At 44.0% G+C, this 25,895-nt stretch overlaps 1 protein-coding gene across 11 annotated transcripts in view; it reads right to left on the bottom strand.

Moving 5' to 3' along the window:
* The window catches only part of MUC13 (mucin 13, cell surface associated), a 449,549-nt gene that overhangs the window by 45,244 nt on the left and 378,410 nt on the right, over window positions 1–25,895 (bottom strand). For all 11 annotated transcript variants that reach the window (XM_069616647.1, XM_069616650.1, XM_069616649.1 and 8 more), the window contains 2 exons: window positions 16,440–16,569; window positions 3,696–3,733 (listed from right to left, as the gene is read on the bottom strand). In XM_069616647.1, coding sequence (XP_069472748.1) covers window positions 3,696–3,733; window positions 16,440–16,569 — 168 coding nt within the window. The remainder of the gene's footprint in view (window positions 1–3,695; window positions 3,734–16,439; window positions 16,570–25,895) is intronic.

Below are 25,895 nucleotides of genomic sequence, written 5' to 3'. Positions count from 1 at the left end.
TGAACCTTTTATTGCTTGTTACCCTTTAACAATAATTTTTGGTCCTGAGGAAGGCGGAATGATGTGGATACCACCGCCGAAATGTATTAGCCACGTGTGATCCCTGAAACTACTGCACTCTACATAGACCAATGAACCTGAAAGTTGACCCCTGTGACAGGTTTTTCTAAAAATACTATGTTGTTATTAGCTAGATGGAGTGGATTCCCTATATCTAGCAGGTTCCTGAGCGGATTAGGTGCTCTTATATTCCTTTTTTCTTTGTGTTATTAAATTTTATGTATGTAATGTTAGCAAATATTTGAAGTTTTATTGTACACCTGAGTGGAACTTTGTACACATTGGAACATAGTACTGTGTTATGCAAAATGAATTACATGTGTCTTTGTTCATATATAGATATGCTTTGCCAAAATAACTACAGAATAAATAATACTGCATGGTGCAAAGAAGAAATATCGATATAACTTGAAAGTGATTTATTTTGTACAACAATAAATATTCTAAATCTGTACTAGAATAGTTATCGGCATTTACTTTTGAATTTGCCTTGTGTAGTTTAGACCTTACAAGCTATAGAAAATGATTTCTTGCTTAGATTCACTTTCCTGTCGGGACAATGTTTTCGTGTTGAGAGAAGGAGCGGAAGCAAGAGGAAGCACAGGGAGTGAGGGGAATCACAAGGGTAGTCGAGGAGGGACAGAGGAGATTACGAAAAGGCTTCTATAGTTGGATAGAGGAGACTAGATACAGTAGTGCCTAACCGTGGATAGATTTGTGAGCCAGGAGAAGAAACTTAAATGTACTATGGTATTTATTGGTCCTGTTTTGCATCGTCAGCCATCCAGCCTGATGACGGTACGTGGAAGTAGGTGTGACATGAGGGATTTCAAAGAGAGTCCTGGTAGCAAAGTTAATGATCTTGTCTAGAGGACAGAATACATATTAGGGGAGACCAAAGAGGATGCTGGCACAGTAGTCCAGTTTAGAGAAGACAATAGTGGTTAAGAGATGCTTGGTGGTGTTGAAAGGAAGGAGGTGCCTGATTCTACTAATATTTCGGAGGTTGAGACGAGCTGCTGTTCCAGTTTTGGAGATACAAGTAGAGAAGGTTGGAGAAGGGTCATAGATGACAGTGAGGTTTCTGGCTGAAGAGAAGGGGAAAGTGTCAGGTGGAAACTGGATAGGCAGAGGTAAAGATGAGAGAGAGCTTTTGGCAGGGAAGAAGAGCACCTCTGTTTTGGTAAAGTGTAACATCAGAAAGTGCAAAGCCATCCAGTATTTAATGGTAGAGAGCCAGTTTAACATTTTGATAGAGAGATCAGGGGAGAGTTCAGGAAAAGAGAAGGAAATCAGGGTGTTGTTTGAAAAGAGTTGGTATGAGAACCCAAAGGAGTAGATAAGTGCCCCAGAGCAGAGGGGTAGAGTGTAAAGAGGAGCAGACCCAAGACAGATCCTTGTGGAACACCATCAGTTAAAGGAGTGAGTTGAGAGATGTTGTTGCTCCATGAGACAGTGAAGTGGCGCGGTGCAAGGTAGGACTTAATCCAGGTAAGGGCTTGATGGTGAATCCCAAAAATAAAGCGAGTATTAAGGAAATCAGAGTGATCGACAGTGTCATAGGCAACATGATAAGGAGAATTAGGATAGAGGATAAGTTGGAGTGCTTAGGCTCAGGTAAGGAACTTCGACACACTCATGAGAGCAGTTTTCATGGAGTGACAAGAGTGGAAACATGCCTATACGGTGTCTAGAAGGTTGTGCATGTCTAGGAAATTGGTAAGATACTTGAGTACAACCCTTTAGAGCACTTTGGAGTAGTGCGGAAAGAGAGACAGAGGGCGAAAGTTAGCCGGTAGGTTCGGGTTAGCCCCTTGCTCTTTTAGGAGAGGGATGACCGTGGCTGTTTTGAAAATAGAGGGAAAGCAACCCGAGTTCTGATGGGGCACAAGAGGGGTTAGCCTTCATCAGTAGAGACAGCACTTTGTCAGTATTAGTGTGATTAAAGTGGGAAATAGAGGCAGAGGATGATGTTAGAGTAGGCAGAGTGTAGAATTTTGGAGTGAGTGTGAGAAAGGTCAGGAGTCTCTAATTTTGGAAATGTATGCAGCAAAGTATTCAGCTAGATCATTAGCTGTGAGAGTGGAGTTGATAGTCATAGACTTAGGAGGAGCGAAGAGTGACTTGAGAGAGTTCAGAGCAGAGAGGCAGAGTTTCAGGTCCTCCTGTGAATGGATACGCCCCCATTTCCACAGCAGCCAACGCATGTCTGTGCAGAGAGAGCGTATGAATGGGGTGCCCCATGGCTAAGGATCCTGAGATTTAGGGGTGAAGCTAAGCAGTGGGAGGTGAGAGGGGAATGAGTCATATAGTGGGGATTGGAAGCTGGATAAGGCAGTGTTGGTGGAAGAGGCATCGGGTGTGCAAGATGCCCATCCTCCAAACAAAATGAAATATACATCTGTGAACTCAACACAGCATGTAACTCATTTCAGTCAAACCTCATCTTCCAACAAATAAACACTGCATATGCCACCTTTACTGCATCACCCTACAACTACATACCATGTCCCTTATCCTCCCACCCCCAACCAAATTGATAAAGGAGGTTAATGTCTCACCTAGAGAACACAGGTCAGACCGCCAAGTAATACTGAGACAAAAATATGAAGGACACATGATTCTTGTGATGGGCCCAAACTGGGGCGTTTGGAGGTCTGGCTCAAGACAGAAGGTCAGTATTCTACAGAGTATTGCAGGAATTGCTCACCAACCCCTCAGTGAGGTCTTCCCTCTGAGGGTTAGAGAACTCTGTTCAATATTCACTTCAATCCAGGAGTCTTTTAGGGAAATAACCCTCACTCGCCTGAGGGCACTGCCCACTGCCACAGATCAGCTGGCCCTTTCAAGATCAGTGGGCCAGACAGGTCCATCATGGCCATGTCTGCACGTGTTCAGCACCTAAGCCAAGTCTAGAAATGTGTTGGTCTCTTTCACAGATGTACCCCTCACGTATAGGCCCAGGTTTCTAGAGGGGCAGGTTGCCTCTGCTGCTTTAATGCTATCTAAACCCACAGTCACGAATTGTTAAAATCACTGGGCATCCCCCATCATATGCTTAAATGTGGCTCTCGGGCATCACATCTTAAACAAGTGTGACGTGTGGCATGGTTAATATTGTGCAGCCACACCAGCATTAAGCGTATACTGTGCAGGACATTGTATGGGATTAATTTAAACCTGCTAGTCCGCGACCTTCTAAACAGGGACGCACACCCTGGTCCCCTGGGCATGATTCCCTACTTGATCGAAGTCCTCACCCCATAGTGTGCTAGCACCACTGTCCCTCGTGTGTATGACATCCAGCAACGTCAAATATGAAGTGGAGATTAATTTGCCACTTTGCTTAAGGAATATCACGTGGCCTGTAAGGGGTCATGATTAGGCTGGTCTCAGTGGGTATACTAGAATTTCCTGGCTTTTCCCGCTAATCACTCATACATGAGGAACTGTGCCATCAGCATATTGTAAGTGCCATTCACATCCAGAAGTGACTGCAGTACACCTCTGTCAAACAAATCACCCCACATGGCCACCCCTTTGCCTCCCAGTCTGTGACAAGAAGCTTGTAGAGGGCCTTCACCCCTCTAGGACCCACCCCTATTCGGATATGTGCAAGTAAATATTTGACTTACCGTCTTCACAGTTTTTCCCTGAATACCCAATAGAACACCTAGACAACAAAGAGGAAAACACAATGTAAGTTTCAACTGCTCTTCTGAGATATCTTATACCAAAGCAGTACAAACCCCCACCAAATAGAACAAACTCACTCTGTGTCCAGGGAATCCTCAAACCACTCATTCTGGACTCACTTTCATTCATGCCAAAAAGTTTGAGGTTCCATATCTAGCATTCCCCTCTGCCTTCTTAGCCAAATTCGAACACCTGTCCCCTCCCTAACCCCAGCAGCGTTGGCATCCTGGGCTTTCTCTCATCACTGATTTTCCATTTGACGTGTGTTCTGAGACCTCTCACCGTCTGCCCGAAGTTGCTGCACACGCCAATTAAATACACACATACATAAAATGACATAGTTTAATGATGTAACCCATTAAAAACATTAGGCTTGCTAAATAATTGGTGTTTCTGCATTTAGGTCTAAACTCTTAAATAGATCCCTACGTTGTGTCTGCTGACCAGATGCTTCTTAATATCCTTGAGTTCACATACACTGGCAGAGGTGAGTGGTGGTTCTAAGATACTGCCTGCAACATACGAGAAACTGCCAGTGATCGATGTTTCAAGCTTCTGCCTTTGACATACAAGACATCTTTCCAGTCTATATTGAACAAGCACCTTCCCAGCTCCAGTTCACGGAACTCCTAAAGGTGTGATTCTTCCAGCTTGCTTGTCCATATTGCCTTGCCGTCCATTAACGCATTTACCTGGCTGTCTACCCTTCCCCTGGTTTTGCCCCATTTCTTCCAAATTGTCTAGGTTGTTGCCACTTGATCTCTCCGAGCACCCACCAACAATCTATTTAGGTAAGGGCCCTATATAAGCAAGGCCACATTAATATTTCCTTCAAATCCATCTGAATACCACAGAAAACCTAGTGCCTATCAAAAATTAACCCACTGTTTATTGTTCTTTAATGGAGTTTGCTCAATTGTACATTATTCTTAATATGTACAGTGCCGTATTATGAAGCTTGTTCTTATTGCACTCATGTAGGTGACAGATGGAGGCATCTGTATTCTTTCCATCGCATCCACTAACACTGTCATGTTTTCTTATGAATATGTAGATGCCCTGCCAGTGCCTCTGATCATCTGAGTTGAGTATGCAATTATTATAAAACAAATTCTATTATTTTCCAAACCGCATTACATTTGGGAATGTAAAGGCTGGGATGCCCAAAATCTCCCACACAGAGAATTCTGAAAATTGATATCTAATACACACGAAGAAAGCCTGTATCCGTGAGTCATGATCTCTGTTGCACTTGACCTCTAGTTTAAATTTAGAGGCAGAGTGCAACTAGCCAATTGGCGATCTACAGGGTGTCCTTCTTTCACACTATGCCAAAGGGGTTGCAAGAGGGCCTTTCCATCACCCTCTTTCTCAGCTCACAGTATTAGTTGGAAACAGTTTGCTATGTCAGTGGTTGTTTAACCAGGAAAGACGTCCGTGCAAGGAACAGATATAAATCATGTGGCCGAAGGCACACTTGGTCTAGACATTTATATGATGCCAATAGTGCATTTACAGTTCCATTTAAAGAATTAACTCTCAGCATTATGCTTAGGCATATCGCAGGCTGGCCAACTTCTGTTGTTACTCTTTGATAGCTCAAAGGGATCCGATGAGGATGCGGTTTTGGGGGGTGGGGAGGGAGGTAATAAGTGGGGGTGATCAAAGGAATCAGCATGGCCATAGATAGTCAATGAGTGGGGGAAAGCCAAACGCCACTCGCAAGCTGTGTCCCTCCTCACGTCATCTTCCATCCTAGATGTACACCAAAGCAGCGTGCTTAACTGTCACCCAATAGCCAAAGCTAAAAATGGGAAACCATTACATCGCTCCTTCAAGCATTTAGAAGAATCAAATGCCTGCCTTGAGCCATTACCCATCCTCGGAATCAAATGTCCACATATGTAGCAGTGTTTGTCATATCTGCCTTGCGTTTCTGAAGTAGACATTTACTCTATATACCATGGGCAGTGTAGGGGACATTAATGTAAATAGAGACCGACTGAATCGGAGCATGTGACACTTCCTGTCAATTCATGTAAGAAGCACCACGTGTTTTGCAAAACCTTCAATTAACAGCAAGAAATGCTAAGCATGCGAAGCACGGACTGAGAGTATTTCAGGCAATAAGCTCATTTCTATAAGTATTTCAAAAAAAGGTAGCAGGCGCTCCTCTCCAGAAAGAACATGGCATGATAACCTGTTCTGAGATGAGAGTTTGCAGCACACGCTTTTTGCTCACTGTACCTTTCACAGATGGGAAACATCCATTTGCATATCAGTCTTTGTCCCGCCTACATGGGCAGTCCAGCACCAAAATGCTATGGCAATTTCTCTCTGAACAAGAGTACCAAAAGCAACCCCATACAAGTGTTTCAGCCTTGTTGGGCCTCATCAGTGAGGTGAAGCTTTGTCTCTCTGAGCACAGTGAGCAGGGAGTCCACATCTGGTTGCCCCCAGGTAACTCAGGGTGACCAACCCCAAGTTCCTTGCAAATATTTCGAAAAAAGGTAGCAGGCGCTCCTCTCCAGAAAGAACATGGCATGATAACCTGTTCTGAGATGAGAGTTTGCAGCACCCCCTTTTTGCTCACGTTACCTTTCACAGATGGGAAATAACCATTTGCATATCAGTCTTTGTCCCGCCCACATGGGCAGTCCAGCACCGAAATGCTATGGCAATTTCTCTCTGAACAAGAGTACCAAAAGCAACCGCATACAAGTGTTTCAGCCTTGTTGGGCCTCATCAGTGAGGTGAAGCTTTGTCTCTCTGAGCACAGTGAGCAGGGAGTCCACGTCTGGTTGCCCCCAGGTAACTCAGGGTGACCAACCCCAAGTTTCTTGCAAATATTTCGAAAAAAGGTAGCAGGCGCTCCTCTCCAGAAAGAACATGGCATGATAACCTGTTCTGAGATGAGAGTTTGCAGCACCCCCTTTTTGCTCACGTTACCTTTCACAGATGGGAAATAACCATTTGCATATCAGTCTTTGTCCCGCCCACATGGGCAGTCCAGCACCGAAATGCTATGGCAATTTCTCTCTGAACAAGAGTACCAAAAGCAACCCCATACAAGTGTTTCAGCCTTGTTGGGCCTCATCAGTGAGGTGAAGCTTTGTCTCTCTGAGCACAGTGAGCAAGGAGTCCACGTCTGGTTGTCCCCAGGTAACTCAGGGTGACCAACCCCAAGTTCCTTGCAAATATTTCAAAAAAACGTAGCAGGCGCTCCTCTCCAGAAAGAACATGGCATGATATCCTGTTCTGAGATGAGAGTTTGCAGCACATGCTTTTTGGTCACTGTACCTTTCACAGATGGGAAATATCCATTTGCATATCAGTCTTTGTAACTCTCAATGTGGTTAACAACCACTGAACAGGTTATCATGCCATGTTCTTCCGAGAGAGGGGAGCCTTCTACCTTTGTTGAATTATTTGAAGGAACTTGGGGTTGGTCACACTAGGTTACCTGGAGGCAGCCAGACGTGGACTCCCTGCTCACTGTGCTTAGAGAGCCTCATCTTCACCTCACTGATGATGCCCAACAAGGCTGAAACACGTCTACGGGGTTGCTGGTGGTACTCTTGTTCAGAGAGGAATTGCCATAGCATTTTGGTGCTGGACTGCCCATGTGGGCGGGACAAAGACTGATATGCAACTGGATATTTCCCATCTGTGAAAGGTACAGTGAGCAAAAAGCAGATGGCTGCGAACTCTCAATGTGATTAACAACCACTGAACAGGTAATCATGCCTTGTTCTTCTGAGAGAGGGGCGCCTGCTACCTTTGTTGAATTCTTTGAAGGAACTTGGGGTTGGTCACCCTAGGTTACCTGGGGGCAACCAGACGTGGACTCCCTGCTCACTGTGCTTACAGAGGCTCAGCTTCACCTCACTGATGATGCCCAACAAGGCTGAAACACGTGTATGGGGTTGCTGGTGGTACTCTTGTTCAGAGCGGAATTGCCATAGCATTTTGGTGCTGGACTGCCCATGTGGGCGGGACAAAGACTGATATGCAAATGAATATTTCCCATCTGTGAAAGGTACAGTGAGCAAAAAGCAGAGGGCTGAGAACTCTCAATGTGGTTAACAACCACTGAACAGGTTATCATGCCTTGTTCTTCCGAGAGAGGGGCGCCTGCTACCTTTGTTGAATTCTTTGAAGGAACTTGGGGTTGGTCACCCGAGGTTACCTGGGGGCAACCAGACGTGGATTCCCTGCTCACTGTGCTTAGAGAGGCTCAGCTTCACCTCACTGATGATGCCCAAAAAGGCTGAAACACGTGTATGGGGTTGCTGGTGGTACTCTTGTTCAGAGAGGAATTGCCATAGCATTTCGGTGCTGGACTAACCATGTGGGGGGGACAATGACTGATAGGCAAATGGATATTTCCCATCTGTGAAAGGTACAGTGAGCAAAAAGCAGATGGCTGCGAACTCTCAATGTGGTTAACAACCACTGAAAAGGTTATCATGCCTTGTTCGTCCGAGAGAGGGGCGCCTGCTACCTTTGTTGAATTCATTTCTATAAGTGTTGCTGATCACTAAACGCCTTTATTAGGACCACATATTGAGTTCACACATGTTAAAACACAAAGGGAAATGCAACTGAAAAATATTGCCTGTTTTTCACATCACCTAAAAAATGCTGCACAGTGCAGATGAAAATCCAGTTTGAACCATCGAAATGTGAAAGACATTTAGCTCAACACGCAAAGGAATTCACCTTTAAACACATAAGCCCGCATTCCAAGTGTTTTGCTCACTTTAAATGTGACATTACAAAATTGTGTGATGAATTTGACAGATTGGCTGGTGTTAAAAATCTTGTGGTGTTCTCCCATCCAGACCCCGAGAGACTTCTATTCAGGTGACCAGGGGAGGGCATCGCTCTTGGATCCCAACCCTGGGGGTCGACGAGCGAGGGAGGATCACCTAGTTAGGGGAGTCCGGGGTTGCCTTAGTGGGAATACCCCAGGCGAGATGCAGTATTTGGACGGGATAATAGAGGAACAACAGGAAGTCCCGGACGACTTGATGGGATATGTTGATTCCCGCAACTGTTATCCAGGTGTCATCGCCTTTTTTTCCAATCCTATCATTTATGACCCAAGAGGGAGAAAGAAAGGAGTCAGGTGCCCAGAAGGGGGAAGGAAGAAGACCCAAATAAAACAAGGAAAGAGTTCTAAGGTTGAGATCCATGCATCCTCTACCTGTGCAGGATGCAGGGATTACCATCAAGACCCTTGTTTGTATAATCAACCAGCAGACATAAGGAAGGGGGCAACCATCCCCTTACATAAAGACAAGATCAGAGGATTTTCATACAATCAATATCAGCTCCCTAATAAAGCAACTGAACTCAATGTAATCTCCAATCCCAAAACCTTCTCCCTCAAGTTTCATAGGGTATGTCCAAACTCATTCAATCACCCCCTCCCCATTTCCAACTAATATTGGGACGAGGAAGAGGCAACCGGGAATAGTGAAGATTTCACATAGCAACAACATAGGGACTGCAAGGGAAGCTGGCTATAGAAAGAACTCACACTGTCCCACTGATAGTCAGGCAGAGTCAGGCATTTACTAATTATCACTCACACCTGACTCCACTTGACTATTTTCACTACTATAAAAGGTGTGGTCTTTTACCAGAGAATGAGCGAGCTGGAGATGCTGTCCGGACCAGAGAAGGCAAGGAGTGGTAGGAACTGAAGGCTGCCTATACGCTGGCCCGGTGTCTGTGAGGGGCTGCAGCATGGCAAAGGAGCCGTGTCTTCAATGAGCCGGAGGGAGGCTGCCTGCATCCTGTTGGTGGGGTTCATTTGAGTGCTCATTCCCTTGGGAACTGTGCTGGCCCTAAGGGTGTCTGATGGGTAGTTGGTGAGACCCTGGCCTCCACCCTGTGTATACTGAAGGGACTGCCTGTCAACATGACACTGCCCAGTGAGTTTCCTGAAAGTCAATGAGAGAGAAACTTGGGAGCATGCATGTTACTGCAGCAGAGTGGGAGAAAGGCACAGATTGTAAAGCGGCATGAGCAAAAGGCAAGTGACAGATTGTAAAGAAGCATGAAACAGAAAGCCAGTAAAATGAGTGTGAAGAGACATGAAGAAGAAAGCGAGTAAGAAAATGGGAGAACGCCTGGAAAGCGAAAGAGAAGTGCTAGGAGAGCAGGAAGAAATTGAAAGGTGCAAATGAGCACCAGAAGGACAGAAAGGTGTTACAAAATGGTGTGAGTAACCTGTAAAGAAAAGGAGGGTGTAAGTGAGCACCAAAAGGTCAAGAGAAGGGTGCAGGAGGCACAGGAAGGAAAAGGAAGGTGCCATGGGCACAAAAAGGTGAAGGAAAAGAAAGCAAGAGACGGTGCAAGTGTTCACAGTAAAGTAACACATATTAAAGAAAGGAAGTTGCCAGGGGCACGAGACAGTGGAAAGAAAATAAGAGACAGTGCCAGTGTGCACATAAATGCAAGCAATCATAAAGGGGTGCAGGAAGTACCTGAACATGAAGCAAAAAGGAAAGCAAGTACAAGGAATCAAGAGAGGGGTTACAGATCAGAGTGGTAACGCCTAGGAGGAGAAAAGCACCTGGTAGTTTCTAATGTCTCTGATTGTACCCCACAAGTGAAGTGTGTGTGAAAGAACTGTATATAAAAAGGAAAGATGCATTCTGACATATTGAACTGGTGTTGGGAACTCAAAAAGGGGCCTGAGCTTGCAGAAGGGAACTGTAAAAGGCCTGATAAAGTTGATTACTTATTGGTTTTTGATGCTAAAGGAGTTCAAGATTGGGGAAGGGAACCCTGAGAAGCTTGAAGAGGAACTGTGTATATTTCCTTTGGTTATGTTTTGAACTTGGAAGAGTTAATGCATGGAGAAGGGATTTCCAAGGAACTTAAGACATTGAAAGTGTTTGAGACTACTGCAAGAACTGTGGAGAGGGTCTTATGAACGGCCCTTTTTGATGTAACTAATTTTTGTGAAACTGAACAACCTACACCTGGTGAGAAGACCACCTGAAACCAACCTTGGTTTCCTAGTTTCTGTTGAACCACTATATTTTTTCTTTTAAGAGACTTCCTAACACATTTTGTCACAGAGTGAGGGCAAGCATAGGCTTAGACACAGACTGATTTTTACTTTGGAATTTCAGACTTCGACGGCCCTTAGAAACATCAGTCAGAGTTAGCGCCAGTTGGGCATTACACCAACGCAGGAACTTTAGTAAATAAAGGTTTTGAAAGATCATCTATGAGTCTGTGTGCCTCATTCCGAGGTGGGCGGTAAGGGTTAACGGTCACCGGTAATGATGGCGGTGCCGGTAAATCCTTACCGCCCTATTCCGAGGTCCCTTAGCGGGACCCGCAAAGGACGTGTGGTCTGACCACACTTCCTTTGCGGGTCCCGCTAAAGGACCGGGGCACTAATAAGGGGCCCGCTATTTGTGGACCCGTAATTAGCACCTTTCCCATTCCTATTGAGCCCTATTGGGGCTCAAATGGGAATGGGGAATAGTTTACTGAATGGAGACTTACCGGGTCCTCCCAGGTCGGAATGACCCGATAAGTCCCCATTCAGCCAGTCCGGACCCGGGTTTGGAGGTAGCCATGCTGCTAATAGCACCATGGCTACCTCCAAACTCGGAATGAGGCCATGTGTCTCTCGTGATACCATGCCTGTCTCACACTGGGCACCTCAAATGTAAATGGAATCGATCATTGAGTAATAGGTTGTGGAATCCATACATATATTTGTTTTATATGTACTGCGAATAGCATGATCCTAATTTAGCCTTTGCTGGAGTGTGTTCTTACTTGTTTTCAGGTAAAATCCATGAGAAAAGAAACCTTCAGTTAAAATTATATTGTCCTGAAGAACAAAAACTGGAGAAAACCAGCAAGTCGTGAGGCGTGTCACCTGGCAGATCACATCCATAAACATGAGGTCACCCCACCAAAACATTTAGTACATAGGATCAGTGGGCATCTAACACAACCACAAGCATATGCTCCTATATAGACCGTAAGTCATATTTGCTGGCTAATTGCAATTTTTAAAGCTTAATAACAGAACCTACAAGAAGTGCATGATTGCATTTTGTATGCATTTAGCCAGCAAATTATGATTTAAGGTGCATATAGCATCACCTGGCAGACCGCAGCCTGATTGATAAGCTGCAGTCTCGGACATTAATGTATCTATAGCAGAATTCTGTTAAACAACATTAAAATTGTATTCCATGGTCCCTCTAGCTAATACAAACCGGGACAAAGTCATATGGTGGATCTGCTTGGTTTGAGAGACAAGGCATTTAAAGGAACCAGGTGTACTTAAAATGTCAACTTTGACATCAGCTCAGCCATACATTCGACCTCTGTGCTAAGCTTTTTGGGAATAAAACAAAGGGGTTCTGTCAGCTATTCCCCTCAATCATTAACTTGAAAGGAAACTTTAACAAGTTCCTCAGAAAAGAAGCTGAACATCTGATATGACATTTTTTAGTGTTCAAACAATGATTTTGGTTGTAACTTTACAATGCTCAGGTTTACAGGACAAATTGAAAGTTTTCCAAAATCGTGACAGCAAACCCTACAAGAAGAGGCCACATATGGAATATTAATGTGTCTCCATCATTAATAAAATCATATAATGTTAATAACTTTCTCAATGTTTTTCTCATAAACACATGCCACTGTGAACTTGGGAGGGCTATGGGGATCGAAAAAGCCATTTCTCATTGTTGGGAAAAATTGTAAGTGTTATGGGAGACATTTTAATTTGTGTCCAAATTGTTCCAATGCACCCCTCTGGCACATGCTCAGAATATTGTGCACCTATTAGATTAGATTAGATTAAGGCATGTATTCTCAGAGTATCAGCTTGTTGAAAAAACCAATGGGAAGATTTTGTCAATCAGAAATTATGATTTTGTATGACATTGTGTAGGAAAATGTAGAGTCTGTACTCACAATAAGTGGGGAGAGCGTTCTGGGATATTGAAGTACTACAGAGGGGAACCCTTGTCCGAATGGATGAGTGCTAGACTGGGATCATACCTTGATAGAAGGATTAATCTATCCTGAGCCTTGCGTAAGTGGAAGTCTGAAGCAGACTTCACCTGAAGTGGACTTGTTTCCCTGAGACTGCTGCAGAAGATAGGGGAGGGGCATAGCTGGCTGGGGAGAATTAGCAATGGGCTGAGAGGGTCCATGCTGTGTCTGTGCCTTAAAAGAATAATCTAGAAGTGAGCATATAACAGTGAGCTTATGAAAACCCCAATGTGATTAGATATATGTCCTCAAGAATACCATTGAAGAGTGTTGAACTGGAAGGGAAATCAATTGGTGGCCTTTGTTTAGAATGAAGTTTAAATAGCATTTTTTCTCAGTAGAGCATCAGTTCAATATAGAGTTTAAATAGCATTTTCATGCCCGGAGCATGCAGAATTCAATCAACTACATCAAATTAATGATCCCAATTAGACTGCTGTAGTAGTTTTAATGTGAAATGTGCCATGCTTTCTCATTATATCCAAAGTAAAGAGAAGACTATTTTAATTTGGAACTTAATAGCATTGCTACACAGTTTACAGTGTTTCATTCAAACATAGTCAACTAAGTTCACTCAGTATTTTCACAGGTGTAGCCGCAGACTGGGGCTCTCAACCTGTGCACAACACTTAACAGCACAGCTTTTGGTAAATAAATGAAAATCTGTGAAGGGCATAGTTAGCAATAAACTGACGCATATGGAAATCCCATGTTATGCTAGAGGGGTGTAAACGATCTTGCCTAGGCCTCCTCAATCCCATAAACATTTTTACAATTTAAATGAACATGTAAATCTCGCTAATGACACTGCATCAAAGTGGGAGGATACTGAAATGGATAGACCTAAATCATCCAAGGGAATTAGGGGGAGATTTGTTTTTCTTTTCAGAAATTCATATGGGTTTTCTATATACTTTAATTAACCAATAATTTGTGTGTTCTAAAATGAAAATCCATCTTAAGCACCATAACCTTCACTTTACTTACATTTATATACTAGCAACCAACAGTGCGTTATCCGCTCATGGAAATATAATACCAATGGGGAGTGCATAATAAATACTATAATTGTGTAAGGGCATTTTCTGTGTAATCTTTTTCTTATACCTATGACCTTCACTGACATTACAGAAAATTAAGTGACTTCAAATAATTCACTGTCAAATAAGGAAGTGTATTGCATTGACTGAAAAGAAACCTTTAATTCAATGGCTGACAAGTAGCAATGTTATCAAAAACTGCACTGAGTTGCATAGAAATTGCATTGTGCAGTTTAGAAATACATATCTAGAGGCATAGTGTTGGCTGGCTCGTGTGTGTGTGTGTGTGTGTAGTGATATTTTTGACAGGCAGGTTATTATTAATATGGTATTTATTGAGTGTGGACCTAGCATTGAGAAGCAATGGAGCATTTTACAGAGGGTATAAAACAATAGATATGCCAAATGGAGCAGCAGGGGTAGGATACACAGGGGTACGGAGAAGAGGGAACAGCTGCTCAGGGTCGCAGGGAGGTCAGGGGCCATGGCGTCTAGCGAGTCAGGTGGTGCGGGGGTGACATGATGGCCTAGGTGTTGAGGAGAAGGGACTCCTTGAAGAGGTGGATCTGAGTACTATTCTGAATTGTAGGTGCATGGGGGCGAGTCTTATGCTTAAGGGGAGGAGGTTCCACACTCATGGGGTATAGGCAGAGAAGGCTGGTTGAAATCTACTTTTCTTGTAGACAAGCTGTCTTTGAAATAACATTGTTGGTGACTTCCCTAGCATAAAGGTAGGGGACTAGCTTTGATTGCAATTTTTAATTTGAAAAAACTACTGTTTTGACTCCAAATACAGTTGGTTTCTTGTCCCAGAATTGTGGGATAGGCTTTCCTACTAGGGGGTGTTAAATCAGAAGGTGTGCACTAATGGAATTAAGAATTCTATTCACAACAAATCTGACTGCAGCAAACCCATTGCAGCACCAAAACTGGAAGTCAGCCAAAGGATTTGTAGATTTTGAGGAACACAAATGTGTTCTCGGTATACATGACCTTTAATCAAACTTTCTACTAATTGATACACACCTCATTAAGAACTGCATCACCCTTATGTGTTCTATCAAATACAAGGCATCTAATATTTCTCTCCCAAAGCACATCCAAGACATAGGGAAATATCTTAAGGAGAATGAAAGGAGGTGATGAAAGCATGAGTACAGTAAGCAACTGCTGTAGTGCACTGCTCTCAATACTGGAGAGGTAAAGTGGAAGGGAGTTAAACTAGAGACCTATTTGGTTTCATTATTGTAGACTGAGTTCATCACTGATAAACATTATTTCAGAGATCCAAGTAACAGTTGTTATAGCCATAGAGGGAGAATATTTAATGTGTTTCTCTGGTCTGATCAATTTTATATAATGTCTCTTTCAGTTGAACATCTGAACTTCATGTTTTTTTTCTTTCAGCCATATTTATGATCACTTTTTTTCTTAGGATGGACTGTTAATATGGTATTTCATAAAACCTTAGTTTAAATTAATAATGTACTAACCAATGTTTCGTTTTGGCAGTATTAGTTGACCGACACTAATATTGCTGACACAGTGTTTTTAAGGGTGCGACACCCAAAGTGTCGCGTGGATTGAACATTCGATTAGTAGACTTGTAACAGCTGACATTTACAGGCATGTGGGCAGGGGGTGAGTAACTCTTACTTAATGTAAGAACTGCAACTATCTAGAAGGTTACAAATCAGATGATCAGTATGGCGGGAGCAATCTGTGTCAATGACAGCTACAAGAGGATTGAGGAAGGAGTGATCACAAATATGCTCCTGAGATGGGATGGTGCATCTTCTCAGGCAGGGCCACTGTATTCCTTACTTGACACAGACACAAGGTGAACAGTATTCAATCCGGTGGCCGCTATGGAGGTTGTGGCATAGGTATCGTAGGCGAAAATGGAACTTTCACTGAGTGGAACGTTCTCAACTTTGGCAACATCGTTGCAAATTTTCTTTGTTGGTGTAATAGTTTGATGTTTAAACAAAGAGGGGGATTTTTTTCTGCATCTTGTTTCAGCCGGTCAAGGACTCAAGATAGACTGTTTTGATTGCACTCCTGGAATACTGGTGAGATCAGGGAAATGTGAATTATGCATATCTGTTCTTAGTGTGTTTTACCAAACTGACCCTCACAAAGGAGTGTGACTGGACTTTGGAAAATGGGCTGATGGTGTGTGTGAAATAAATGGAAATGTGGATGCTTATTTGCATATATTATGTTTTTCATTACACAGCTTAACTATGTACTGAACACATGATCATCTCACACACGTTGGACTCTGTTACTGCACCTGTTTGATGAAGCAGGCGATGATCAGCTTCTGTACATTAAACATTTGCAAAACTACAGTACTTTCACCTGAGTTTGCTAATTCTTAAAATGAACCTGCAAAGGCTATTACACATGTATACAGGGTTGTGTTGCTGAGCAGCCACAACTGTTTGATCGAATAACAAATGATCACATTCTCATTCAGGCCAAGAAGAAGAATTGCTTTTGACTCCCAAAAACCTTCATTATTCCTCATCCCAACAATATTCTACTGTGATCGCAGGTTAGGAATATAAATTCATAAATGTTGAAACTTACGCCTCACAATTGTCTTTTTCCTTGTTATGCTTGTAACCGGCAATGCATTGACAGACTGGAACAGAAGTCTTTTCTGGGTTTTCCTGGACACATTGCTTTGATTCAGCCAATGTACAGTTAGGTGCACAAGCTATTTTGCATATGAAAAAATATGTTAGAAGCATATCAGATATGACTGTCGAGTTGCTTTAACAAACGCAGCTGGATATTACATCACCCACATTTATTGTGGTTTTCAAAACTCTATTTAGGAGACAGAGGTGAGTGCTGAGGACACGTTGTTTTGCTGCAACACTTAAATATAAGTATATTTGTATTTCCATCACCATCCCAATTCCAACACATCAACACTCTCTATTTGCATTATTTATGAACTGTAGTGTAATGGAGTACAAGAACCAATCAATCACCAGTTGGAGCATTGGTCAGATTTACATTGGCTGCTGTGTCATTCATGCCATAGCAAATTAGATTTGAAATAGGAAGAACATTTATCCCCCAAACAATATTATAAAACAAATTCATAGTTTATCTCCTCCCAGTTTTTCATCTCTTGTTACTAAATACCCCAAGTCCATGATGCCTTATATCTTTATTGCTCTGCCCAACCTTGCTTTCACTCCTTTTCACTTATTTGTCTAAAATGTGCAACACCTGCCCTTGTTTGTTCTTTCTGCTTCTACCCTATTCACATTTTCTTTAAAAAAAAAAACCTTTGTATTATTTTACCATGAGGTTCTGTACATGGTGTCACTTTCGCATCTTATCTACATTTGCTTCAGTAAGATTAATAATTATACAGCTGCCTGGAGAAAGTGCTTTATAAGTCAAGAAAATGGAGACATACAAAATCTAAACATTCATCTGCACAATACATCTCTATCATAGCTGTGTGGGTATGCCACTGGAAATGACTATGAGAATGTATACAGTGTTACTATAAAGATGCCTATTTCAACAGTGTTGGATTTCACTGACAACCGTCCTTTAATGCAACACACATTTATTGGTCTCTTCTGCCATTCATTCATTTCTCCCTCAAATGCATTGCTGAAGAAAGAAATGGCAAACAAATCTGAGGAAGTGAGAATATGCAACATGAATATCAGGATTTCATGCAGATTTAAGAAGAGGTACTGAGTGACGTGCATTGGCTTATACAAGATGTATTAATCCACTCTGCAAACATGTACCCTGAAACAATGCTGACATGTCTAGATCTCAGTAGAGAGGGGTCATGATGGACTGAATGCTTTAGGCACAGAAGGGAAACCGAGTCATGCTCTGGTGAAAATGTGCCACATGATTATCTCAGCAACCGTGCCCAACCCATGGCCCTTCCACCACCTCATCATAGGTAAATTCTATTGTCTTGATCACAGCATCCTCTTTAAACTCTTCACATTATCTTTAAACATAGTTGTCATCCAACAGTTAAGTTAAACTGTTTTTGGTCAATGTACATTATACCTATTTCCATGCTTAAGTTTAAGTGGCCTGTCAGAGCTGGGGGATCAAAAGACAACTCAACTCCCGCAAAGTGTAGTTCAGTGTGATTTATTTTACAACAGAAATGTGCCAAAGGGTTAGGGTAGACTGTTAGCTTTTCAAAGGGACCGAAGTTGAGCCATTTCAGCTTGCTTAAGGACCATCATCTGCCAGTCCATCCCTCTCTTCCCTTTGGCTCCATCTCCTGGTCGTCAAGTAAAGTCCCTCAAAATCGTTGGGGCTTCATGCCTCCTCAACACATCTTTATTGTCTGGCTTGAGTCATCATTCCTTAATCACCTGGAACACGATGATTGTCTCCTTGGTGGCCAGTTCCACCTTTCAGAGCTCGAGGGGCCATGGGTCTTAAGTCAGGATTCAACAAGCTTGTATGATGCTGCACCAGACCTCTCCAGGCCTGAGAATGGTAAGGGACAGGACCTGGGATGTCATTGCCAGTCTCTGCCAGTACTGTAGCAGCAAGCACCGTGCCAACCAGGTGGCTTTGAGGTGGGGACAGCTCCTTCTTCTACTGGCCTCCATTGCGTTGTCCTCTCTCATACTTTCCCCTAGCTCCTCCTTGATACTCTGAAACAATGAGGACCTCTTTACATCCCTCTCCTAGCTTCCAGACACTCTTTTTCCTACCTCCTATTCTTCTCCCTCAACCTCCTTCCTCCCCTTCAGATATTTACTCACCTTTAGGTTTGTTCCTCTTTTGCTTCTCTTCTTCCTCCTCCTTATTCCTCTTCAAGACCTCCTTTCCAGCTTCCTCAGATCTTGTAGTCTCAGCTCTCTACATCAGTTCCTACACTTACTGCTCCAGCGACTCTGCAACAACTCCCTCTTTTTTCAGCATTTTTCTAACCCTTCTCCACTCCATCTATTCTTCCTTTTTCGTCCTCCCCACTCTTGGTCTTTACCTTCTTTTTCTATTCACCACTCTTTCTATAACTCTTCTCTCCCCCTCCTCCTCACTCTGTATGGGTTTTAACTGCTCTTTCAAATCACCTCCACAAACCCTCTCTCCTCCTTCTACTGCTCTACCCGCTTTGCTTTTACTCCCCTCTGCTTGCCCTTCTCCTCCCCTGTCTCTATTACCTCCTTAATATCCTGAATCGCCACTACCTTCCTGCTCTCCCCATCACCCCCCAAACAATACACATGCCTGTGCGGGTCTGCTTGCCGGCCTGCAATTGCAGAACAATGCACAGCTGTGCAACTTCATGAGACGACCACACGGATTGGCTCTCTACATTCAAACCCATCTTCTGAGCTTCCCTCTGCTATTCATGGTGATGATCCTTGGTACCCTCATAAGGACAGTTCACCATCTTGCCTGTCAGATCTTCCTGTTGCTGGCCATTCCAGATGTTACTATAAGATGCTTTGATGCCAATGACTGCCGGGCCCTAGGTTCAATTCTTTGATTTCTGCCATTGCTATCCACCAGTTTGAATGCTTGCTGCCAGCATGAACTCCGCTAGCAAGTAGCATGTGCCGCGTGCTGTTTGGCCCTGTCCTAGCAGCTTGTGCACACTCCCTCCCCCAGTGCATGGAGGAGCCACTCTTCACCCTCCTTCCCATAGACCAGCTTCAGAGAAAGGGGCACTGGGCAACCTGCAAAATTAAAATGATAGTCCACAACACAAACAGGATATGGTCTACTGGCTGAGTTCCTAGACCTGCTATACCTTGTTATCTTCCCCTTCACAAATGGCAACAGACAGCAATTGTGGAATTTTTGCCCAAATGCATGCCTTTATTTTTTTATTTATTACATTTATATAGCGCGCCTAGCCCTCGGGCATCTGGGCGCTTGACTTAAGAATATGGTTACATATACATTGCTTGATTGTACATAGGGAGGTACGGTACCAAGTGAGTTACAGAGTTGTGCATTGCAGTCTTGTATACAGACATCGGGTGCTTGGTAATGTATTGCGTAGTTAACAGTAGTAAAAGCCTATGTATCAAGCCACGATTTGTTATAGATTGAGCAGGCAATAGGATTCACCTAAGGATTGCAGGGTAGTTAGACAGTACAGTTGCACAGGCTTGCAGGTGACAGACAATGGCGTAGGTGTAGTTGGGTCTGGCGAGTTGCAGTGGGTCTGAGGGGGAGGTAGGCTTACTATTTAGTGCTTAGTGCTTGTTAACAGGAGCTGAGCTGATTCCTGGTGTCGTAGTTAAAAAGCCAGTTTTCTGTTTTCTTCTGAAAGACCATAGGGATGGGTCCGTCTTAAGTTCAGGCGGCATGGCATTCCAGTAGTTTGTTGCAAGAACAGGGAAGCTGGAGCCACCAGCTTTCTGTCTTTTGAATCTTTGTGAGTTCAGTTGCCCTAAGTAGGCTGAACGGGTAGGTCTAGCTGATTGCGTTTTTGAGATCATGTTGGATAGATAGCGAGGAGCGGTGTTAGCAAGGCATTTATGGGTAAGGGACAATACTTTGGATTTAATACGCTCTCTGAGTAGTAACCAGTGGATGTTTCTTCTGGCAGCAGAGATGTGGTCTGACTTCGGAATATAGAGGGCCACTCTAATGGCATTGTTTTGAATAATTTTAAGGTTCTTAATGTTTTTAGTAGAGGTACCAGCAAAGATGGCATTGCAGTAGTCTATCCTCGAAAGGATTAGAGCTCTCGCTAACGTGATGCGATTCTCCACCATGAGGTAGGGTTTATATGCCGTGATGAGTTTCGCAGTGTACGAGGAGGCCGAGGAGATGGCGTTCACTTGCCGGGAGAGGGTGCGTGAGGAGTCAAGGTACACACCTAGTGTCTTGACTTCTTTGGAGACTGTGATGTTGTTTATGTCTATGTCAAATGTTTGGTAGGTTGGTGGGAGGTTCTTGAGTTTTGCTGGGCTACCTATGATCAAGATCTCCGTTTTATCGTCATTAAGACAGAGTTCGTTTTCCGCCATCCAGGCTTGAATTGTAAGGTAGATCGCATTGAGAGCTTTGGAGTCTGTGTCATAATCTCCAGTGATTGCTAGTAGTATTTGGGTGTCATCGGCATAGTTTGTGTATGTGACACCCAAATTATCTAGTTTATGAAACAGTTACTTGGTGAATGCATTGTACATGGTAGAGGATATGCAGTATCCCTGTGGTACTCCGCATAAGACTGGAGTAGGGTGTGCAGCTGCCGAGGCTGAGAAGACTCGCATTGATTGATTCGAAAGGATTGATTCAATCCAGCTGATGACGTTGTTGGTTAAATGGGCGTCGCTGGCCTGGTGGTGGCAAAGGATCTTGTGATTTACTAGATCAAATGTTGCCGAGAGGTCCAGTAAGAGTAAGATGGCTAGGTCGCCTCTGTCTCTTATAAGGGCCATTTGGGTTTTAAGATCGACTAATGCTGTTTCCTTGCCATGGCCTGGGTGGAATCCTGATTGGCGGAGGCCAACAAGGTTGCGTAGTTCAAGATAGTTTTGGATTTGTACATAGGCCACTCTATCTAGATTTTTTAGGAGAAATGGCACTGTTGTAATCGGCCTATAGTTGGTAGACTGGGGTCTGTGAGGGAGATTCTAGTTCCCGTAGGACTGAGAAGAGCTTTTTGGTGACAGAGTTGGAATTTTCAATGCAGGAGTTATAGGCATTACTTTTTGCTAGAAATTTGACTTCTCTGTATTCAGAGGCAAGGGTTGCAAAGTGTAGTTTATCATTGTCCGAGGCAGTTTTTTCCCAATTGCTTTCTGCATTTCTTTTTTTGTTGCGTAAGTCTTTCAATTCTGGGGTGTACCACTGGTTGATATGTGGTTTGGGTTTAGCTTTATGTGTGGCCAAGCATGCCACTTCGTTGATGACTGCCTCCATGGTCTGGTTGTAAGTGGTAACCAGAGAGGATGGGTCAGCAGTGTTGGCTGTATAAGTGGTGAGTGGTGAGAGTAATGGTAGCATGTTATCAGGAGTGATATCACAAGTGTTATGGGTTTGAGTGGTAGGTGCGACCAAAGACGCGATGCAGATTTGTGTCTGTGTGTTAATAGAAAAAAGGATAGTATTGTGGTCAGACCATGGGGATGGGTTATTAGTGATCGGCGTGGGACAATTATGGTCTGCGAGCCAATCAAGGGTGCAAACTTTCACATGTCTAGGACCTGAAGATCTCAAGGTGAAGCCTTGGATTTCTATGGTGTGGGCCAGAGTAGTTGCATGGAGGTCAGATTTTGTCATTGAGCTCAGACTGAAGTCACAGAAGATGAGTACTTTGGATGTTGGTTTTATGTTGGTGGCCAGTAGAGTAGCAATGTCCTCATCAAAGTAGGAGATAGGACCCGGAGGCCTATATATGAAATGGAGAGTTAGGGAGGTAGTGGTCCAGGTGGTGATTTTGACAGACCCTGATTCTGCTGATGGTAAAGCTGCGTTAGTTCTGTCTTTCCTAATGATGGAATAGCCATCTGTGAGGGTGTGGGCTAGTGAGGGGCAGGGTGCAGCCAGGCTTTCGTTATGGCTATGAGGTCCAGGTTGTTGGTAGAGATGAGGTCTGAGATATCCAGGGGGTGTGCCGGGAGGGATCTCGTGTTGATAAAGCACGCTTAATGGGAACAGTAGAACTGTGTTTGGCTTTATTTTGTCGTAGTCTGTGCTCTTAGAGGAGTAGTTGATTTATTTGTCTTGTGTTGGCTCCGCTGGTCGGTAGCTGTGAGGAGGGGAGTATTAGTAGTTGTAGATTGAGATTGGGTGTTGGATAAATTGGTGGATATAGGTTTGCTTTGGGGTTTAAGATGAGGTTTAGTCCTTAACCTAAGTCTTTAGGTTCTTAGTGGAATGTTAGGACGGTTGGAGCCTAGAGTTTTGTTCTGCTGATTGGTCTTGGTAAGGCAAGCAGGAAAGTTTGTGGTCCGATTAGGGTGTGTTGTTGTGGCAATGATGGGGTGGAGGCTAGCACAGGTGTTCAGCTGCTGCCGTTGAGGGAGGGACGAGGAGGGCCGGATAGTATGTGAGTTGGGAAGTATTTTGACCATACTCAGAGTAACTCAAGTTTTAGCCAAGCCCAAATGGGTAGTATATAGCATTTTCGCTAATGCCATGAGCTAGTCGCGGTTAGTGAGAATTAGCAGTGGTGAGGCTGTGTATAGTCTATGTGATTTTAATTAAGTTCACTTAGGGCAGACTAACTGCGGTCAGGTTAACTCAGCATAAGTGACAGGCAGGAAGCGGCACAGCTATTGTGTGGCAAATTCTTTAGAGCAGGCAGGTAATCTGGCATGGGTCTAGCAGGATGCGTCCAAGTTGATTTACAGGGAAAGGCTAAGAGCAAATAATTCATCAGACATAGGACTAACTAGATGGGGCATAGTTGATTAGCAAGGACCTGCAAAGAGCAAAGAATTAGGCTGGCAAGGGACTAGCAAGATGCAAAACAGTTAATTTACAGGGAAATGCTAAGAGCAAACAATTCATCTGACATAGTGCTAACTGGATAGTGCACAGTTGATTAGCAAGGACCTGCAGATAGCAAACAATTAAACTGGCAAGGGGCTAGCAAGATGCGACACAATTAATGTACAAGGAAATGCTAGGAACAAACAATCTAGCATAGGACTAACTGGAAGGGGCACAGTTGATTCGGAAGGACATGCTTGGATAAGACAATCAAGATGGCATGGGGCTAGTAGGATGTGGCGCAGTTGATTTACAAGGGAATGCTGGAGGTATACAGTTGATCAGGCAAGGGCTAGCGCAATACGGCACGTAATACAGTCATATGCAGATAGGCACATAATACAGTCAATTACATGTGGTCATAGACTCCTGGGCCGTTGGTGTTACAGTAGTAGAAAAGATAAGGCAGCGGCTGTGGGGTTATTTGTTTGCTTTATTTTGCTTTGCTTTATTGAACTATTTCCCTTTCCATTGCTATCTATTCATCGATAGTGTAGCCTGACATGGTGTTCCCTGAGCTCTGCTCCATCAGCCTGCCCTCTCTTAAAGGATTCATGGATGGACCCCAGGGTGAAATGGCAGCGCAGTTTCCTCCTCCCTATACCGAGCCATCCACATAGGTTGTGGGGCCAGAGGATGGCACCTGTGGGTAACCCTTCTGCCAGGATGACCTTTCAGGTCATCACCTACCTAACCATCGCATACCAGGCCACTCTAAACTATACTCCAACCATAACTACCCCAGTCATTTATCTTAATGCCTACGCTTTTTGCTACCCCCTGAATGCATTCTCCCAAAAAATCATATATATCTATTTACACACTACATGGGATTACTGCTTCAGTCAGCCACCCCAAAGGCTCTCCAGTTTTCCTTTGGGCCCATGCAGCCCCAAACACAGTACCTTGATGTTGATTGGTCAGTACTGCCCCTCACTGCCACTCCCCGAGGATCTGGCCAACCCAGCAGTTTCCTTTAGGCAACATGGTGCTGTGCGCCCCTGTTTATTTATTTATTTATTTGCATTTATAAAGCGCACAAAACTGCCCTGGGGCATCGTGGCGCTGTTACAGCAGACTTAGTCTTGAACACAAACATAGGAATATGTTTACAGATGTAAACCGAGTTACAGAGTACGTTTCACAATGGTAATAAACATTGAGCTTAGAGGTTATGCTATGCTGTGGTTACAATGCAAGCATGAATGTGCATGTGGAGGACTTTAGCGGAATAGGAGGGTTTTGAGGTTTTTACGGAAGGTGTGGTATGATTTTTCGTTCCTTAGTGAGGTAGGTAAGGAGTTCCAGTTTTTAGGTGCGAGGTGTTGGAAGCTGGTTCCTCCCGCCCTGGATCTTTGAAACGTGGGGACGTCAATCATGTTGGTGCGGTGAGCTCTGGTGGGTCTGATGGAGGCTTTCGGTGTGATTCTTTCTGCGAGATAGGGTGGGGCATCCAGGGAGAGGCATCTATATGTGATGGTCATGGCTTTGAAAAGTATGCGTTCCTTCACGGGTAGCCAGTGAGCATCTTTCCCTGCTTGGGAGATGTGTTCTCTTTTTGGAATGGACAGCGCTGCCTGGAGCGCGTTGTTTTGCGTGATTTGGAGTTTTTTTAGGTTGTGGGCGGAAGTGCCTAGGAACAGGGCATTACAGTAGTCTAGTTTTGTACCTATAGTGGCTCTGGCGATGGACAGGCAGTTTTTAGTGGAGAGAAAAGGCTTGACAGCATTTATCACCTTGGTGGTGAGTGCTGAGGAAGAGGCTATGGCGTTGACCTGGCGAGTCATAGATAGTGAGGCATCTAGGTGAACACCTAAGGTTTTAACAGTCTTGGAGACTGTGATGGTGGAGTTGTCGATGTTGAAGGATTTGTATTGGGGGGGGAGTTTGTTGAGAATTTCATTGGTCCCTACTATGAGGATTTCGGTTTTGTCCCCGTTTAAGCAGAGGCCGTTGGCCGCCATCCAAGTTTGGATGGCTGTGTAGATTTTGGTTAATGCTGTCGCATCTTCTTCGTAGGTCCCAGTTAGCGGGAGTAGTACCTGCGTATCGTCTGCGTAGTTGGTGTACGCTATGTTACGACAGTCGAGGTCATTGAAGAGAGGAAGGGCGAATATATTGTAGAGAGTGGGGGCGGTGCAGGAGCCTTGGGGGACGCCGCAGTGGATGGTAGTAGGGGTTGCCGAGGCAGTGTCTGAGAAGACTTTCATGAGTCTGCCATTTAGGAATGAGGCCACCCATGCAATGGCTTCCGGGGAGAAGTGTGCTTCATTTTTTAGGTGCATGCCTAGGATATCGTGGTTGACAAGGTCAAAGGCGGCAGATAGATCCAGTAGGAGAAGGAGTGCCGGTTTGCCTTTATCCATAGTGTCTGCAAGTTGTATTTTCAGATCAAGTAGGGCTGACTCTGTTCCGTGACCTGGTCGGAAGCCTGACTGTCTTTTGCCTAGGATATGGTTGGTTTCGAGATAATCCTGGATTTGTGTGTAGGCAATTTTATCCAGAATCTTGAGCAGGAAAGGCACAGTGGTGATGGGCCTGTAGTTGGTAGCTACTTCTGGGTCGAGGGTG

The sequence above is a fragment of the Ambystoma mexicanum genome, chromosome 9 (assembly GCF_040938575.1).
Source record: "Ambystoma mexicanum isolate Mex_15411 chromosome 9, UKY_AmexF1_1, whole genome shotgun sequence".
Lineage (NCBI taxonomy): Eukaryota > Metazoa > Chordata > Amphibia > Caudata > Ambystomatidae > Ambystoma > Ambystoma mexicanum.
The sequence above is the reverse complement of the archived record's forward strand: the minus strand, read 5'-3'. Positions and strand labels throughout refer to the sequence as shown.